The sequence below is a fragment of the Chelonoidis abingdonii genome, chromosome 16 (assembly GCF_003597395.2).
Source record: "Chelonoidis abingdonii isolate Lonesome George chromosome 16, CheloAbing_2.0, whole genome shotgun sequence".
Lineage (NCBI taxonomy): Eukaryota > Metazoa > Chordata > Testudines > Testudinidae > Chelonoidis > Chelonoidis abingdonii.
Window position 1 is genome coordinate 14,533,766 of NC_133784.1, and position 19,681 is coordinate 14,553,446.

The following is a 19,681-nucleotide window of genomic DNA, read 5'->3' on the forward strand; positions in this document are numbered from 1 at the left end:
TGGACAAAAGGCTGTCAATTCAACAAGTATTGAAGTGGCCTCTTTCTTCCCTTCTCCCCGACCACACCTGGGCTACCTTGTGAGTTATCTCCCTGTTTTTATAATCAATTAATAAAGAATACATGGTTTTTAAATGATAGTGACTTTATTTCCAATCTGTGATCGAAGGGGAGAGGGCGGTTGGCTTACAAGGAATTTTAGAGTCAACCAAGGGGGCAGGTTTTCATCAAGGAGAAACAAATAGAACTATCACACAGTACCCTGGCCAGTCATGAAACTGGTTTTCAAAGCTTCTCTGATGTACAGTGCTTCCTGATGTGCTCTTCTAATCGGCCGCCAGGCGATTTGCCTCAGACTCCCACCCGCTAAATTCTCCCCGTTACTCTCACAGAGATTGTTGGAGCAGCAAGAGCATAACAATGGGGGATCTGGTTCGCTGAGGTCCAAGCGAATCAGTAAACTGCAACCACTGACCGTCAACGTCCAAATGCACATTCTGACAACCAATTCTGCACTTGCCTCAACCTATGTTGACAGCTCTTAGTATCTTCTAGGGTGCCTGTGAACGGCTTCATGAGCCAGGTAAGGGGTAGGCTGGGTCGCCAAGGAGTACTATAGGCATCTTCACATCCAACAGTTATTTCGGTCTGGGAGGTTAATCCCTCTCTGCAGCCTTTAAACTAGACCGATTTGTAAGAGTGGATCACGACTTTTCCGGCGCATTCACGACATGTATGTCAGTGAAACGTCTCTTGTGATCCACCAGTGCTTGCAGCATCATTGAAAAGTACCCCTTGTCGTTTATGTACTGGATGCCTTGCTGGTCCGGTCCCAAGATAGGGATATGCAGTCCGTCTATCGCCCCACCAGTTACGGATTCTCATTGCAGCAAAGCCATCTACTATGACCTGCACATTTCCCAGAGTCACCACCTTTGATAGCAGCAGCTCAGTGACTGCATTGGCTACTTCCATGACAGAAACACCCACAGTAGATTTGTCCACTCCAAATTGATTCCCGACTGACCAGGAGCTGTCTGGTGTTGCAAGCTTCCAGAGGGCTATCGCCACTCGCTTGTGAACTGTGAGGGCTGCTCTCATCTTGGTATTCTTGTGCTTCAGGGCAGCGGAAAGCAAGTCAAAGTTCCATGAAAGTGCCCTTACGCATGTGAAAGTTTCAGAGCCACTGAGAATCATCCCAGACCTGCAACACTATGCGATCTCACCAATCTGTGCTTGTTTCCCAGGCCCAGAGTTGGCGTTCCATGGCATGAACCTTCTCCATTACCACCATGATCTCCACATTGCCGGGGCCCGCGCTTTCAGGTACGTCTGTGTCCATGCCCTCATCACTCTCGTTACCATGCTGCCATCGCCTCCTCGCCTGGTTTTTCAGCTTCTGGTTCTTCATAAACTGCACGATAATGCTTGAGGTGTTTACAATGCTCATAACTGCTACAGAGAGCTGAATGGGCTCCATGATTGCCGTGCTATGGCATCTGCGCAGAAAAAAGCCGCGAAAAGATTGTCTGCTGTTGCTCTGACGGAGGGAGGGGAGACTGACGAAATGACTTACAGCGTTGTCACACAGAATGGCCCCCTCAAAGATTGACCTCAAAACCCTGGGTTTAGCAGGCTGATGCTCAAACCACTGAGCTATCCCTCCCCCGACTATTCATGAAAGAAGTGGGGGGGAGCAAATGAATACTGAACAAATCTGGTCTCTTTATTGTTTTGCTCCACTCCATCTTTCTTATACATCTCAGGCGGGCAGTAGACGGTGCAGTATGACAGCTAGCCATAGTCATCTCCTGGCTGCTCGCCAGAAGACGGTGCAATAGGACTGCTGGCCATCATCGTCTCCCATTTATGTCCAGGTGCCCCTGATCAACCTCACCGAGCCCAGTCAGGAGCACACGTCTGCCCAGGCGCCCCCGACTGACGTCACTGGAGTCAGCTAAAAGAGTACCCAGGAGTACGATGACGAGGGTTACCAGTCATAATGCACCATCTGCTGCCAAAAGACAATGAGCTGCTGCTGTGTAGCAATGCAGTCCCACGTCTGCGAGCACCACGAGACATACGGTGACAGTGAGCTGAGTGGGCTCCATGCTTGCCGTGGCATGATGTCTGCATGGAAAAAAAGGTTGCTCTCACTGAGGGAAGGGGGGGCGACTGACGACATGGCACACAGGGTTGGCTTACTGTACTGTTCCCGCAGTTTCCGCCACCCACTGAAATTCTGGGTTGAGCTTCCAGTGCCTGATGGGGTAAAAACAGTGTCGTAGGTGGTTCTGGGTAAATGTCACCAGCCACCTCCCACACCCCCCCTCCATGAAAGCAATGGCAAAAAATCATTTCTTGCCCTTTTCCTGGGTTACCCGTGCAGACGACATACCACAGCAAGCACGGAGCCCACTCAGCTCACTGTCACCGTATGTCTCCTAGGTGCTGCTGGCAGACACAGTACTGCATCCCCTTGCCTTGCCCCTTGTCGGTAGGGGGCGCCTGAGCAGACATGGGTGCTCCTGGCCGGCCTCGGTAAGGTCAGTCGGGGGCGCCTGGACAAAAACGGGCAGGTCATTCTCTTCTTTAAGTTTCGTCTAATGGAAATTCAGTCCCTGCCTGGAATATTATGCCAGCTGGAGGCTTCTGCCTCAGGCCGCTCTTCCATTTGGCAGCAGCGTGTAGTCACACCTACCTCACCCTGCCCCTTGCTCCCATGGCTCATGAAGCCTGGACAGTAGTAAGGAGCAGTTCAACTATAGGCTGAGCAAGTGCAGAATGGTGGTTCACTCTACTTCCCTGTAAGTCAACCGCCCTCCCCTCTCCTTCCCCCTTTGATCTTTGCTTGCAGAGGCAATAAAATCAGTGTTGTTTCAAATTCATGCATTCTTTATTACTTCATCACACAAATGGGGGGATAACTGCCAAGATAGCCCAGGATGGGTGGGGAAGGAGAGAAGCAACGGATGGGGTTGTTGTATGTGCATCCCCTAGAATGGCATGCAGCTCATCATTTCTGTGGGATGTATGGGGCTCTGACATTAGTAGGCTTGCCTGATATTCTAGGCAGCACTGAATCTCCATTAGACAAAACTTAAAGAAGAGAATGACCTGGGGAGTCATTCCCATTTTTGTCCAGGTGCGCCTGTCTGCCCCCGACTGACCTCATCGAGGCCGGACAGGAACACCCATGACAGCAGCAGATGGTACAGTATGACTGGTAACCATCATTGCGAACTTGCAAAGCAGCAGACGGTACAGTATGACTGATAACAGTCTTTGCTAACTTGAAAAGGCAAGGAGGTGCTGCTGTGTAGCACTGGAGTACCACATCTGTCAGCAACATCCATCCGTTGCTTTCACGGAGGGAGGGTCGATTGATGACATTTACCTATAACCACCTGCGACAAATTTTTAGCCCCATCAGGCACTGAGAGCTCAACCCAGAATTCCAATGGGCAGCGGAGACTGCGGGAACTGTGGGATAGCTACCATAGTGCACTGCTCCAAAAGTCAACACTTGCCATGGTTCTGTGGACGCACACCGCTGAATTAATGTGCTTAGTGTGGACACACGAACTCAACTTTATACAATCTGTTCCCAAAAATCGACTTCTGTAAAATCAGAGTAATTTCAAAGTGTAGACATACCCAAAGAAGGGACCCATAGAAACATAGGGCTGGATGGAACCTCACACAAGAATGAAAACAAGAGCAGAATGACTGGAGATAGGGAAAAGAGCTATAAAAATATCTCTGCAGTACAATAGTGGCAAAACCAGCACACTGGTAGTGACTAAAGTTATCACCACCTGGCTGCAGTTTAGTGACCTATGTGAAATGAATTTTGTGGCTCAGTCTGGCTGCGAAAGAACAGATGCCTTGATAATATCCACTCTCACAAATGGTTCTTCTCTTAGCTGAATCATCAGAAAGAGCAAGGACTGAATGGGCATGGAGAGAGAAACCTTTGATTTTCCTACTCCAACTAAGGTAGAGGCACATGATAGGGTAAGGGGGAGAGAAGCATGCACTGAAGAAACCCATGGCTACACTTGCATAGTGGAGTGACAACGTGTGTCTAGGATTGTCAAAATGAAACTTTTCCCTACCACCAAATTCACATAAAATTGTTATTATTATTACTATTGTTAACAGATTTTTAAGTCAAAGCTTCCAAAAGCTATTTTCTACTAAATAACTGAAGAGTCTGAAATTGTGCCATCCAACATAACCCTTAAAGTCAATGCAAAAGTAATGGTCATAGCAGATGGACTTTGTTTTGGAAAATTCAACAGAGTAAACTGCACTGATAGGACAGAAGAGGCACGGGCAAAAGATGACAAAAAGGATTTAATACAAATACACATATATCATATCATCATGGGATGCAATGGAGTTGTGAGCATCACCGATCCAGTACCCAAAGTCAGACCACAGAAGCTCACTGAAGAGCAGTTCACTTTGGAGGAAATGTGCCTCTCCCCCAATGCACATAAAGACAAAATTTTTCCAAGCCATGAATTCTAAGAGCATTGAACAGTCATTACCATTGACTGGTTCCCCAGTAACTGATCTGCTCCCCAAGAGAGACTGAATACCTGCTCATAGGTCAGACACTGGTCAGTCAAGATCTCCAGCAGAGGGGCTGCATTGCTGTCTCTTCTCTTAAACATCTCCCGAACAATAGAGAGCAGGTTCCAGATCCCCTCAGGCTCTCTCCCTCTCAGGGGACGCAGGAGACATGCCCACTCGGCAGCGGCTGGTGGCTCCGTGGAGGAGAGGTACATAGAGTTCACATCACTGAGAGAGTGAAAGGGGAGGGAGAACAGGAATGAAGACAAGACAAAGCACAGCAACACAAAAATAGATTCTGGGCCATCAAATATTTGCATCTTGAGAAGGGCTTTGACAAATGTGTATCACTTAAGAGTAAGCATAACAGGAGTCAGATAGGAACAAGCAAGTTATATATATACATTGTGAAAAGACTAAAGTACTAGAGAGGGTTTTTATCTACTGAGACTCAACATTGCAACAGACATGCAGACAGAGAACATTACCTGGGAGAGTGACCCCACAATTAAGCATCCTTAGTTTCATGGCACGATGCTCACTTATACACCATACAGTCCATGTAGAAGCAAAGCAGAGCACTCCCATGGACTCTGAGTCCATGTTCCGCAACCCTTTGTAGGCAGGGATACAGTCCTTACTCTGAAGATGACGCAGTTTACCTGAAGACAACAGGAGAGGGCCCACAGAATTTGTGAAGGGTTTTCTTTATGTTGTCACTTAAAGTAGATTCATCCAGGTACCAGGTGCTTTGGTCTGAGGCTGAGGGACCAGCAGTGGGATCTTGAGAAAGAACATACACAGTTTGCAGGTGTCGGAGAGATGCAGTCTACACCCCATAACACAAGAGATTGCAGGCCGCACATAAGCAATGCACTTTAACTTCATCCCATTCAGAAAGCAACAGTCTCAGAACTGTTCATGGGGCCTGGAAACATATTGCAGTCATTGCACAATGGGTTAATGGAAAATATCTTCCATTAAAAATAGCCAAGCTGTGAAGTATCTAAAGATTCCACACCATGCCTTCTCATCAGTCTGCAGCACCAGCAGTTCCCTCCAGCAACTCTGTTTACACATATACTTATCCCCTTTCCTTGTCTTCCCACAGCAATCTCAGGAGCAGTGTCCCAGTAATTCAGTAACATCACCCAAGGGAGAAATATCTGCTCCCATCCTTGAGGCAGATAACAGAGAATCAAATCAGATAAAAACTATCCAAATTACCTGGGGCTCCACACACTGTGTTGATGGCAGTGGATTGAGATGATAACAGCTCATCCAGTAGGCGCTGAGCAGTAGGAAGAATCTAAAACACAAGAGAAACATGTTGAATGTGACTTGAAAGTAAATCTGCATATCTTGTCTTGTCATAACAAACCAAGAAGCTACGCTGATTTTCATTATTGTTACCGAGGAACTGTTGGCTTGTCAGAGCAGTTTAAAAACACTTCAATCCAGGTTACCCTTTAAGGCTCCTTTCCTTGTTTTCAACCCAGAGGTTCCTGAATGCTGGAGACATGTAATATTCCTTTTAAAAAAAAAGGAGAGTGGAGGGAACGCCATGTGCTATTGCTGAGACCATAGTATAACGCTAGCCATTCCACTTTTTCACCTTTCTTCTTTTTAATGTAAACCTTTATGCAAAGTTTGCGTCCTAACAGGTAAAACAAAGTAACACGAAAAGGAGTGGCCGATCAAACCTTCTTGGGGAGAGTGGGAGACAGCAGTAAAATTCCAAGCTTCTCTTTTGAGTGGCTGCAGTTGAGAGGTCACTATCATCATTTTCTTGTACCCACTATATAAGGTTCCATTTCTTATCCCCAACTCGTTTCCTAAGAAGCTGAATAGCACTGTCTCCAGGTGATCTGGAGATTTAAATCCTAGGTTTAGTCCGGGTTCCTAGGAGCCACAATGCAGGGAGGAAGGCTGGCTTTCCTAATTTTCAAACTAGTACAGGGCTGCAGTCTTGGATCCATTTGTTACCAGGACTCATGCTCACAATAAACACAATGGATAATGAAGATAGCTCAGACTTAAGAGTGATACAAAAGAGGGTCAAACACAGGCCTCCTCTCTCAACCCACCCCCACTTTGCACAGCAAAATGCTGGGGGTAAAGGTGATCGTGTACCTGAGACTAAAGCATAAAATACTCACTGCACACCCTCCTACACAGTCAGAAATTTGTGAATGATATGGGCCAATCTTCACTTATAAAAAGACTGAGGGAAAACAATATCCACAACTGTTCAGTGGGGACATTTCATGTCTATGAGGCACCTGGAGAAACAGGCTAGGCATTAGGCAGCTCTTGCAGCTTTCCCATTATTATATTTTGCAAGATGTAGAGAGGTGAGAAATCCAAGAGGTAAGAGATCACTTGCTAAGACCACCTCACATATTGAAGGCTGCAGCACTGAGGAACAGCAGCAGGAAGGGAATATTCACTACATGCAACAAGTGCCTGCGGGAGCAATACCTCAGCAAAACAAAATTGTGTGCTTAACTGAAATAGGGAGACTGTGTTCCCCAGTGCAGGTAGCCCTCAGAAGGAGAACTGGGTAACAAATTCCAAATGCTCGACATCAGGACTTTCTCTTTTCGCAGCATAGACATCATCTTCAGAGAGATTATCTCAAGAACTCCACCTGTTACATTCATGCTCCAGAGGACCACTTCTCTTCCACATTTGTGAGTAAATAGCTTCCCCGTGGCAATATTTCATCAGCTAGAAATAAGGAAAAAAAGCCACCTCATGTGACACTCTAGCTCTCCGTTGACCATCAGTGGTTCACGGAACAGATGTTTTACATCGCATAAACAAAGTCTTCACAAGCAGCCACAACAAGACACCTTAATCCCCAACACTCTGGGGACTATGGGATGAATTTGGGGCATTCCCTCCCTTATCGAAGGCCTTTTGCGAAGTGAAAATGATCCAACATTATATTAAGACAGATTTTCCAACAAAGCCTAAAACCTTTCTGTTGGACAACATCCCATCAGATCATCTGGTAAAATGGCAATAATTTATACATCCAGCTGTTCCTGGGGTCACAGCAGGCATGCACTATTGGAGGAGACGATACATCTTCCATTATACCAACCAGACAGCTCATTCATTGCTAAGGAACAACTGACAGCAGCGCTACTCGTGTTTCCAGGTGCCTTTTTCTAATCACTGCCCAAATACTTAAATCTACAAAATCAGGAGGGGGGCAAGAAAGGCTGGTTCTCTTACATACTCCAGCAGGAAGAAATGTTACTGCTTCTGGTCCATGGTCGATCTACAGCAAAGGGACAGTACCTGTATGTTATTGTCTTTACATTGATGTGATTGCTCTAGTTTTTGCTCCTAAGCAGTATCAAGGTTTTCCCCCCCACTTTGAACTTTAGAGTACAAAAAGTGGGGACCTCCATGAACACTTCCAAGCTTAATTACTAGCTTAAATCTGGTACGCTGCCACCAGCCAGAATTTAGTGTCTGGCACACTTTCTGTTCCCCCAAAAACCTTCCCTGGGGAACCCAGACCCAAACCCCTTGGGTCTTAAACCAAGGAGAAATTAATCATCCCCTCCTTTTCCCCACAGACTTTTCCCCTTCCTGGGTTGCCTTGAGAGGCTTCACACCAAGCCAAACTCCTTGGATCTTAAAACAAAGAGGAATTAACCATCCCCCCTCCTTTTCCCCCACCAATCCCTTGGTGAGTTCCGACCCAATCCCTTGGATCTTAAAACAAGGAAAAATCAATCAGGTTCATAAAAAGAAAAAACTTTTAATTAAAGAAAGAAAAGGTAAAAATTATCTCTGTAAAATCAGGATGGAAAATGCTTTACAGAGTACTTAGATTCATATAGACCCCCTTCCAGCCTTAGATTCAAAGTTACAGCAAACAGAGGTAAAAATCCTCCCAGCAAAAAGACACATTTACATGTTGAGAAAACAAACATAAGACTAATCAGCCTTGCCTGGCTACTACTTATAATTTTGAAACATGAAAGACTGATTCAGAAAGTTTGGAGAACCTGGAAGATGTCGCCGCTCTCAGTCCGAGAGCAAACAACAACCCAAACAAAAGCACAAACAAAGACTTTCCCTCCACGATTTGAAAGTATCTTGTCCCCCTATTGGTCCTCTGGTCAGGTGTCAGCCAGGTTTACTGAGCTTCTTAACCCTTTACAGGTAAAAGAGACATTAACCCTTAACCATCTGTTTATGACAAGCAGTTTAATACTTTTGGTGGTTGGAGTCTTACTTACATTGTTCTTATTGAAGTTCCATGAGTTACTAAAGGTGCTTTGTGCACATTTTAAGTGTCCTAACCCGTAGTGGAAATAAGCTGTGCACCCACTGTGCACTGTATGCACATACTTTCAAAAATAGAGGAAGCAGGGGGATTGAGAGGCTTAGACCAATGTTCCTCAACTTTTCCAGGTTAGCAACCCTTACTCTCAGTTCAAACTTTTCAAGATCTCCTTACATTACTATAAAGGCAAGAATAAAAAAAAAAAATATCACCAACAACAACAAGCCTAGTAATTTGTGTGCGTTTCAAGAGGCAGACAGACAACATTTGGCCTTGAAGGGTAAGGCAATGTGCAGGAGTGAGATTTGTAGTAAGTAAAGGCCCTGATAAAGGCCCAGTATGAGGCCTGAGGCCTGAACTAAAGTAATGGTCAAGGCTTTGCTAATATAAAGCAAAGTTAAGCTGTGAGCCAAAGGCAGGCCCTGCTCACAGAAGCTGCCAAGGAAAGGGCTGATATTGCATAAACATATATCCACCTAGCATTGAAGTATAAACACGGTACCAGAACACCCTATACTGGAACATTCCACAGATAATAAGGAACAGGTCGACCCATCCCAATGACAGGGGCAAAATGATAATATGATGGATAGAGTTGTTTTGTTCAAACCAACATGTACAAGGTGAGAGGCGGCACCTGACTACGTAGAGGGGTTGTACCTGGCTATGTAGAAGGGTTGCACCTCAATACGTCAGGAGTGATGTGCAACTTGTTTGTACCTGTGTATAAGAAGGCATCCCTGGGGCGGAGTCTGGGTCCGGCCAAGGGGACAGTGGAAAGTCCCGCCACTGACTGAGCCAAGTCCATTGCCAAGAGGCACTTTCTCATAGTATGCCGGTAGACTAGACTAATCTACGGGAAACTGCCATTGTGTCGATACAGCAATAAACCTGAGCAACATGCCTTCGTACCTTACTAGACTCTGTAGTCATTGGGGATTCTCTTCGGGTCTGCTGTATCAGCTATCTGCGCAGAGCTGGGACAGTGCGCAGAGCTGGGACAGCACACAGAGGGAACACACGCACGCAGTCGAGTGATACCAACATTGAAGAGAGCAGAGCACCACACTGGGAGCATCTGACAACAAGATTTTCTTTGCCAGCTGTACTAAAATTTTCAACCCTTATCAGCTCCTGACCCACTGGTTAAGAAATACGTAAAAACCTTACATCTCATCCTCGCTGGTTTGAATGCAGCCCAGGCTGGTAGAGACTAAAAGTTATTACGATCCAATGACTGTTCAGTGTTAAAGTACTCATGGAAAGCATCACAAAGCCCATCATAGTTGTCCTCTGTTTTGCAAGCCTCAGCAGAGATAGCAAGATTGAACAGCTCAGAATCAGAAACTGACCTATCCTTTCACCCTTACAGGTGAGGTGGCCTCTTTAGATTAGGGCTGAAAGACTGGTGAGGCAGGGTGGGGAATCCTTCACTTCCACTGGCTATGCTGTATATGTTCTGTAGACAGTTCTCAAGGCTGTCAAATCAGGCAGCTTTCATCAGCACTAAATTGATACACAATAAAGAGGCAACAAACACTGAATTGTACTTTGAACACTATGCCCTTCCCCTTTGTTAATTTCTTTTGTTTTGGCAGATGTATGATCTTCATAACCAAGAGCTACGCATCCGTTTATGCCCATGTGATATCCAATTTCTTGAGATGACTAAGCGTCACTCTCCTCTCCCCTTTTAGGGCACAATTCTAATCCTTTACCGGACAACAAGTAACTATTAAAACCTGTGGTAAACAACAAAATAAAGCCTTCCCAGTTATTAGAAAGTGATCAGATACAGTAATTGGCTATTTGGGAAGGAAAACATTACAGGCAGAGATCAAAGCAATCCAGGAGGATCTCAGTTTAACAGGGTTCCATTGGTATAGGATTGTCTCCACTTACCTGTTGTGGGAGTTCACTGATCAGGTACTGAGCAAATTTCTGTAGCTGATCTCTTTGCAGTCGAGACAAGGACTCTGAAACAGGTGCTCGCAAGCATACTGCAGATGCCTGGAGAGAGAGGAGAGGAGATGTACTACTATCAACAAGGTCAGACAGAACTAAGCCCTGTCCACCAGATGATTGAATCAGTCCTAGTAACAGCCATGCTCAAGCAGAGGTATTTCTAATAGGGTCCTAGCACAGATTCCTGGCTCTATGTAGATATGGATTTTTCTTGTAATCATGTAAGACAATGCTGTAGCCTAAACTCAAACCATCTATGGCTTGGTTTTACAGAATCTGTTTTTAGGAAAAGGATCCTTTTCATGGAAATGCTGCGAACAGCTGTGCATAAGCTCTGTTGTAGTTAGCAGCTGTACAAACACTGGCAGAGAGTTCACAAACAAACCTCTAAAGCAGGCCATTACTTTTCAGCTTTTGGCAAAGGAAACAGCTCTGTGGATCATCACTCATTCCACTTACACTGTTAGATGCTTATTCATTCCAATTCTAAATTCAGTTCTCTTCATTATAGGCTTTTAAAAAATATATTAGAGACAGCAAAAGCCAATTCCACAAATTTTTTCACTGTGCAGAACAAGATCTCCTAGCAGAAGCCACCTAAATGTAAACTGGAATAAAGCGAGAGCACTTCAATGAGTGAGACAGCATTGATAATTGGTTTAGTTCTGAATCCGAGTATGTCTGCATATAGCAATACCTTTACATGCAGCTTCCTTTTTGCACTCAGTGTATGTAAACACCACAATGCTCTCAATAATGAGCAAAACCTTTCTGGTGGGCGAGATGCTGGTTTGCTTTTGTCACACAGGGGGCTCCAAACCTTCTTCTGCCTAATGCTGTGAATCAGGAAAGCTGCTGCCTACTCTCAGCCTCTCACACCAACTTTTCAACAGAGAAACCATTTCAGAGCAGAAATTGGGTTTAATACACTCGGCTGCCACCTGGAGACTAAAGGCAGCAAGTATCAGTTTAAGCTCATGATGATTATCCATTGTGAAATACCAGTGATAAACTATTAGTGAATTTCAACAGGTAATTAGTATCTATTTATGTATCTAGAGGGCCTGGGATTGATTAAAAACCACTATGGACCATAATTGCTCCATGGCAATGCAGAACCTTCTTTTCCTTTCCATAATCCACACTCAAAACCCTCCTTAAAATGTATTTCTGCAAAGCTTCTCAAAAACAATCCACTAAGCAGATAAATCTGCAACAAAAGACTAGACCCTCCACATGTATATTGTGTGTCTTAACATTATATTCTGCCCATTTTCAACTGGAGCACCTTGGGGTAAGGAGTGCCACTTCATTATGTTTGTACGTTGCCATGCACATGGCTGGCACTAATGAAAAAATCAAGACTCACAGTTTGGGTGTCAGACTGGCAGGTGGCAGACACCCTACCCATAGCACAGCATGTTAAATGAGTGAGTGCATACGAAGACCAAGACTGACTGAAATACAACTCAAGATGATTCAACAGCACAACAGCTTTCAAATCCCAAGAAATCCCATGCTTGCAAAGACTTCCAGCACAAGATTTACTCCACTGCTGACCCTTTGCAGATTGAAGGAAGAAACAATAGGGAAACATTAAATAGGGCAAAGTGAGATATCTTATCTAATCACAGTGGGATGCACAATATCAACTTTAGATTCAAACTGTGAATGCATAGGGCCTGCATTACCATATAAAGACTCCAGTCTCAAAAGCTGCATGACTCTCAACTGTCATGCCCTTAGATAAGGAACAGTCAAGAATAACTTCACTGGAGAGAACCAAGCAGGGGTTACGTTATGGAGCTTCCATCCAAAACCTCTAGTCATTACAGGAGGATACCTAGAGAATGACAGAATTGTATTTAAAGGCCTACGTTGTGTATCCGGAAGAGACAGAGGGCCACGACATGGGCACACCACTTGGCCCCAGCTCCACAGGTACAGCTGCATGAGGTGATCCTGCATCGATCAAACATCACTGCCACGTTGTATGCACCTTTTGGTGGCACCATCTGCGGAGGTACCACGGTGGCACTCAGGTGGAAACCTGTGGGATAATAGGCCAAAGTTACTATCCCCTGCGCATCAGTGTGTGACAGTGTGCAGAATGCAAAGGAACACTTGTGTATGTGCATTTTAACATTGTACTTTAATGTTAAACAGTAAAGTTCTTCTGATTATTAGAACTGCAATCACACCGGGACAGCAACTTGTTAAGTCTCCAGCACTGGGCTCTTCCCATTTGGCTGATGTCAGATGTATATCACATTTTAGAAGCAAGTCATCTACACCTTGCAAGAGATTCAGAAATACTAGTTTTAATCTAAAATGTTAATCTATAGTCAAGGAAAGCCAGGCAAGCTTGTACGAAAAATTGTGGAATTTTTATTAGCAGAGATGTTCAAGGCTGGACTAGGCACCTGCGTTAGGCATGGTATAGGATGACTTAATTCAGCCCTGCTATATTGAAGATGAATCAGCTAGATGAACCCTCAGATGCTACTGCCAAACCAAAGATTCTAAGAAAAAACTTCTAACCAGATCAAAGTTCAGAATGCTGAAAAGCGTAAAATGGCGCAGCTCTGGGTTATGCATGAGTATCTGCTAGCAGGGCCGGCTCTAGCCATTTCGCCGCCCCAAGCACAGCGGCACACCGCAGGGGATGCTCTGCCGCTTGCCGGTCCCGCGGCTCTGGTGGACCTCCGGCAGGCGTCCCTGCGGAGGGTCCGCTGGTCCCGTGGCTCCAGCGGAGCATCTGCAGGCACGCTTGCGAGAGGTCCACCGGAGCCGCCTGCCGCCCTCTCGGCAACCGGCAGAGCGCCCCCGTAGCATGCCGCCCCAAGCACGTGCTTGGCGCGCTGTGGCCTGGAGCCGGCCCTGCCTGCTAGCACTTATTCCACTACAGAAACCACCAACAAGCCAGGAATTATTGCTCCAGAAGGAGTAAAAGTAAGTCCATGCTTCCTTGTGATTTTGTAGATATCCTATTTTTATAACTTGTATTCTCTGGCACTAAAGCATCTTCTTGTATGAAACTAAAATAAATGGTAAAGAGAAATTCCAGTGACCCTTTCAAAAATAAATCAATCCAATTATTCCATGAGAAAACATAGAAGGAATTTAATTACATATTTACTAAGGATGTCAAACAATTAAAAAAATTAATTGCAATTAATCGCGCGATTAATCACATTGTTAAATATTTTTGGATGTTTTCTACATTTTCAAATCTATTGATTTAATTATAACACAGAATACAAAGTGTACCATGTTCACTTTATATTTATTTTTTATTACAAATATTTGCACCGTAAAAAACACAAGAAATAGTATTTTTCAATTCACCTAATACAAGTACTGTAGTGTAATCTCTATCATGAAAGTTGAACTTACAAATGTAGAATTAGATAAAAAAAACTGCATTCACAGATAAAACAACGTAAAACTTTAGAGCCTACAAGTCCACTCAATCCTATTTCTTGTTAGCCAATCGCTCAAACAAATTTGTTTACATTTGCAGGAGTAATTGTGCCCGTTCTTTCTTCAGAATGTCACCTTAAAGTGAGAACAGGTGTTCACAAGCACTGTTGCAAGATATTTATGTCAGATGCGCTAAAGATTCATACATCCCTTCATGCTTCAACCACTGTTCCAGAACTGCTTCCATTCTGATGAGGCTCTGCTTAATTACAATCCAAAGCAGTGCGGACTGATGCATGTTCATTTTCATCATCTGAGTCTGATGCCACCAGCAGAAAGCTGATTTTCTTTTTTGGTGGTTTGGGTTCTGTAGTTTCTGCATTGGAGTGTTGCTCTTTAAGACTTCTGATAGCATGCGCCACATCATCTCTCTCAGATTTTGGAAGGTACTTCAGATTCTTAAACCTTGGGTTGAGTGCTCTAGCTATCTTAAGAAATTCACTTTGGTACCTTCTTTTAGTTTGTGAAATCTGCAGTGAAAGTGTTCTTAAAAGGAACTACATGTGCCGAGTCATTATCCAAGACTGCCATAACATGAAATATATGGCAGAATGTGGGTAAAACAGAACCGGAGACATACAATTCTCCCTCCAAGTAGTTCAGTCACAAATTTAATGAATGCATTTTTTTTTTTTTAACGAACATCATCAGCATGGAAGCACGTCCCTCGAAATGGTGGTTGAGCGATGAAGGAATACGAACGTTAGCCTATTCTGCACATAAATACCTTGGAATCCTAGCTATAAAAATCCCACGCACACCTGTTCTCACTTTATGGTGACATTGTAAATAAAAGTAGGCACAGTATCTCCGTAAATGTAAATAAATTGTTTTTCTTAGCAATTGGCTGAACAAGAAGTAGGACTGAGTGGACTTGTAGGCTCTAAAGTTTTGTTTTTTGAGTGCAGTTATGTAACAAAAAAAATCTAGATTTGTAAATTGCACTTTCACAACAAAGAGATTGTACTACAGTACTTGTATGAGGTGAATTGAAAAATACTATTTCTTTTATCATTTTTACAGTGCAAATATTTGTAATAAAAATAATATAAAATGAGAACTGCACACTTTGTATTCTGTGTTGTAAATGAAATCAATATATTTGAAAATGTAGAAAAATATCAAAAATATTTATTAAATTTAACTGGTATTCTATTGTTTAACAGTGCGATTAAAACTGCAATTAATCGCAATTAATTTTTTTGAGTTCATTGCGTGAGTTTAACTGCGATTAATCAAACAGCCCTTATATTTACATTCAGGAAGACTGGAAAAATCTCACTGACCGTTGGCTTCAGGAATAGCTACTACACACAGTGCATACCCATTCTCTTCATAAGGCAACTTCCTCTACAAATAATGGTTACTCACTGAGACATTTTAAATGCCAGGAGCAGGAAAAGGCTAACAAAGCATGTCAATCCTTTTCAAATGTCTCTTGAAGACATCTGTCACCTGGGCATATCCTCTTTTAGCAATGAATATCAGTCTCAATTCCTTTAATGTAGCCTCAATTAAATTCCTCAGACTTGGTATCTATGCTCTTTTCTGCCGCACCACCTCCAAAATAAAAATATTCAGCCTTGAAGATTCCGACACATTCACTGTCCTGGGATGACAAAACAATTGTATTTTTGGACAGGTATCTAAAATTGTTCTCCCAGAAGCATTAGTGTCAGAGTGGGCAAGCAGGCTGCACACTCAGGCTATTGAAATTTTATAATGATTTACAAGACTGTTATGACGACTGTACACAATATTCTGTAACAATTCATATACAGTGTAGGACCTCTTGCTTGGTACTTAATCTCTATGCTAAAATAAACTTGCTAGCACCTTGTTTATCTTTTTTATTGCTGCTGTGCGCTGGGATTCAAATCCTCCTCCTGATCTGGGTGATTAATGCATTTGAATGCCACCCAATCACTAAAGCAGCAGAAAAATGTGAAACAAAATCAAAATGAAAGGAAGCATTCACCACAAAATTACTGCTCATCACCAGCCACAGGTCTAATTTATGCTCTACATTTGGATGCTACAGCTCAAATAGTCTCTTCACTACTCTAGGAAATATATCAGCAGAGACAACAAAAATTAAGCATGTAATAAGTCTGAGCTGCAGCAGTACTCAGCTTATGCATGCCAGGAGAGCCATCATAAGAATTCCAGAGAACAAGGATGGACATGGTAACACCTTCATGTCAAAAGCTTGTAGTGACATTTTGTGTGTATATGAAGAAAGATCACTTACAGAAGTTTGGGGAAGGGAGAATGGTTCTAATAGCAAAGGAGGAGGAAAGTCTTGTAGTATCTTCAACATTCAATAGCCATTTCAGAGATCAATCTTATTGTACCCATCCGTTTGCTTAGAAGATCACACTGCATCACAATTGCGATTTCTCCCCTCTCTGCTGGAAAGCATGCCCACTGCACACCTGGTTGAGCTGGTCACCTTTTAGAAGGCTGTAGAAACACAAAGAACTGTCTCTCTCCCTCTCGCTCTCCACTTTACCCCTATATTTGTTAATATGCCATTTTTCTACACATCCCCAGAAGAGCACATTACAAGGACCTATATACTCATACATTCGTAATTTCCAAAATCAGGTACAAGAAACTGGAAGTTATCTGCCATCCCCGCAAAAATGCAATGGCTCCAGAAAGCTAGTTATGAGGGAAAGTGCGTAAGTGTTCAGTTAACAAGTATGAAGATCACGTGGCATTTTTTGAGTTTGACACCAAAGAAGATCATTCCGAATATCTAAACATCAAACCCTCGAGTTACTTTAAAATTTAACAGCTAAGGGCTTGGCTGCACTGGAGAGTTGTAGTGCTGGTGGTGGCTTTACAGCGCTGCAACTCACACACCGTCCACACTTGCAAGGCACATCCAGCGTTATATCTCCCTGGATACAGCGCTGGCTGTACTCTACCTCTGCCTGGGGAATAACGACTGCAGCTCTGGTGATGCAGAGCTGCTCCACCAGTGTGGCCACCAAAAGCACTGTTATTGGCCTCCAGAGGTATTCGGAAGTATCCCAGAATGCCTTTTCAGCCGCTCTGCTCATCAGTTCGAACTCTACTGCCCTGGCCTCAGGGCTCCGCAGCCTCATTCGCTTTAACCCTGCATGCATCGTCCGGTTATGCCTTTCTTTCGCAGCCCTTGATTATCTGACCATAGGCGTTCGTAATTCTACAGCTGGAGACGCAGCTGGGACTTGCACAAGCTCCTCCACCCCAAACATGATGAGGTCACAGCAACCTCACCAATTATGCTTACATGCTGGGGCTACGTTTGGCGTATGGAGGTCAGTGACACTGGGGGAAAAAGATTCAACTGAATGCACACCACACCTGGGCGAGCAAACAGGAAGAGGGATTTTAAATTCCGAGGGCATTTAAGGGATGGTTCCACGTCGCACCCAGTAACTATAATTCCCCGAGTTATTTCAGCAAGTGATCTATCGAGCTGCGGAGTCAGGATCCTATAGTACGAACACCCCATTTGCAAAGCCCGTGAGGGAAACCGTCACTCCTGGTGCTGCCCCCGACGACCTCCCGTTTTTTACAAAGAGCTGGACGCGATACTGTGGGGTGACCCCGTCGCCAATCCGAGGACCACGATGGACACTTCAGAGCGGGGAGGAGGCGGAGGAGGAGGAGAGAAGCAGGGGGGGAAGGAGGAAACGCGAGATGAGGGTACTGGGGTGGGGGAGACACCTCGGAGTCCCAGGAAGCATGCAGCCAGGAGCTCTTCTCAAGCCAGGAGGAAGGTAGCCAATCGCAGCAGCTGGTACTTGATGAAGGACAAGCAGAGGAGCAGGTTCCCGTAAGCGGCTTTTATTTTGAGGATGGAAATGTTTCGGGAAGAGAAGGGAGGGAGGGAGGCTAGGGCAGCATGCCTAGATGTGGAATAGCCCAATTGATGTGGTCTATCACATCGCGGTAATCGGCCTCGGTAATCTATTCAAAAGTTTCAGCCAGAGCGTGGGCAATGGGCTTGCGCAAGTTTATTGAGAGAGCCACTGTGGTCCTTGTCCCAGGCAGGCTAACGCATCCGTGCCACTGTGCCGTGAGGGGTAGGGGGACCATTGCTGCACACAGGCAAGCTGCACAGGGGCCAGGGCGGAATCCACATTGCTGTAGAAGACCCTCCCGCTCTTCCCAGGTGACCCGCAGCAGCAAGATATCTTGCAGGATCAACTCCTGTGGAAAATGTAGGGAGACTGTTCAATGTAGGTCCCCCCTGCAGCTGTTTGCTTTCCCCAATGCACAGAAACCCCAGTACAGCCCAGAAGCAATCAGTCCCCCTTACTCATCCCCTTACTCCTGTGGATTATGTGAGCTCTCTTTAGCATGGGAAAATTATGCTATTGTGAAGACTGTAAACTCCTTCACTGTGTGGGAATAACTGTCTGATGTGATATAAACAATACTGCCTCTGTTAACTGTTGCCTTTTTTGCCTTTCTACAAGCAACCTTGATTTCTCGGATGCCCGTGTTATCAACACCTGAAAGACAACAAAACCTCTGGAAGAAGCCGCGAAAAAGCAAAGACGCCCTGCTGCAAGCAGTTATAGATCACTCTGTCAGAGAGAATCAAAAACTGCAGGACTAGAGGGAAAGGGAAAGCAGGATCCGCCAGAAAAACACAGCGGCCAGGAAGAAAAGCTCAAAGCAGCTGTTAAGCATCCTGGCGCACCAAGCGGACTCTATCCAGGCGCTCGTAGCCATGCAGGCAGAGCACTACGGTGCCGGTCCCCCCCATCCCAAAGCTCTTTCCCTTATTCCCCAATGTCAGCTCAAAACGCCCTTCCCCAGCATCCAGGTTCTTACCACCACCACCAGCTGCCTCCAACACCTGTACGTTCACCAACCAGCCCTGAGAACTATGACCCTTACCCTCTGCACTCAACCCCCATCACCATGCGGTATACGCATCCTGAAGTGCAGCAGTCATTGCACAGCACTCCCGACGTGACATATTCAAACCTGTGACTGTACAGTTCCCCACCGCACCCGCCCCCCCGCCCTTTTAGGTTCCCAAAATGTTGGTTGTCTTGCAAAGTTATTTTCTTTTCAATAAATGAATTCTTGGCTTTGAAAACAGTCTTTATTATTGCAGAAAAGTAAAAAGATACCTTAGCCCAGCAAAGAAACAGGCACTGCAAATCAGCTTAGGAAAAACAGATTCCTACTAACATCGTAACCACTGCACTTTACGCCTGTGCAAGGCACCAAACATTACTGTTGATTTTCAGCCTCAAATTCCTCCCTCAACGCATCCCTAATCCTTGAAGCCCTGTGCTGGGCCTCTCTAGTAGCCCTGCTCTCTGGCTGTGCA

At 44.7% G+C, this 19,681-nt stretch overlaps 1 protein-coding gene across 10 annotated transcripts in view; it reads right to left on the reverse strand.

The window, feature by feature from the left end:
• ZSWIM8 (zinc finger SWIM-type containing 8) overlaps positions 1-19,681 on the reverse strand; it is a 135,068-nt gene that overhangs the window by 42,182 nt on the left and 73,205 nt on the right. For 9 of the 10 annotated variants that reach the window (XR_012657090.1, XM_032778294.2, XM_032778295.2 and 6 more), the window contains 5 exons: positions 12,732-12,904; positions 10,792-10,899; positions 5,808-5,889; positions 5,243-5,363; positions 4,607-4,808 (listed from right to left, as the gene is read on the reverse strand). Coding sequence is in view for 9 of the 10 variants with exons in the window: in XM_032778294.2 (XP_032634185.1) it covers positions 4,607-4,808; positions 5,243-5,363; positions 5,808-5,889; positions 10,792-10,899; positions 12,732-12,904 (686 nt within the window). In the remaining variant the exon portion in view is untranslated. Of the gene's footprint in view, positions 1-4,606; positions 4,809-5,068; positions 5,211-5,242; positions 5,364-5,807; positions 5,890-10,791; positions 10,900-12,731; positions 12,905-19,681 lie in introns of those variants that run through there. The other variant, XM_032778300.2, reaches the window with a different exon arrangement.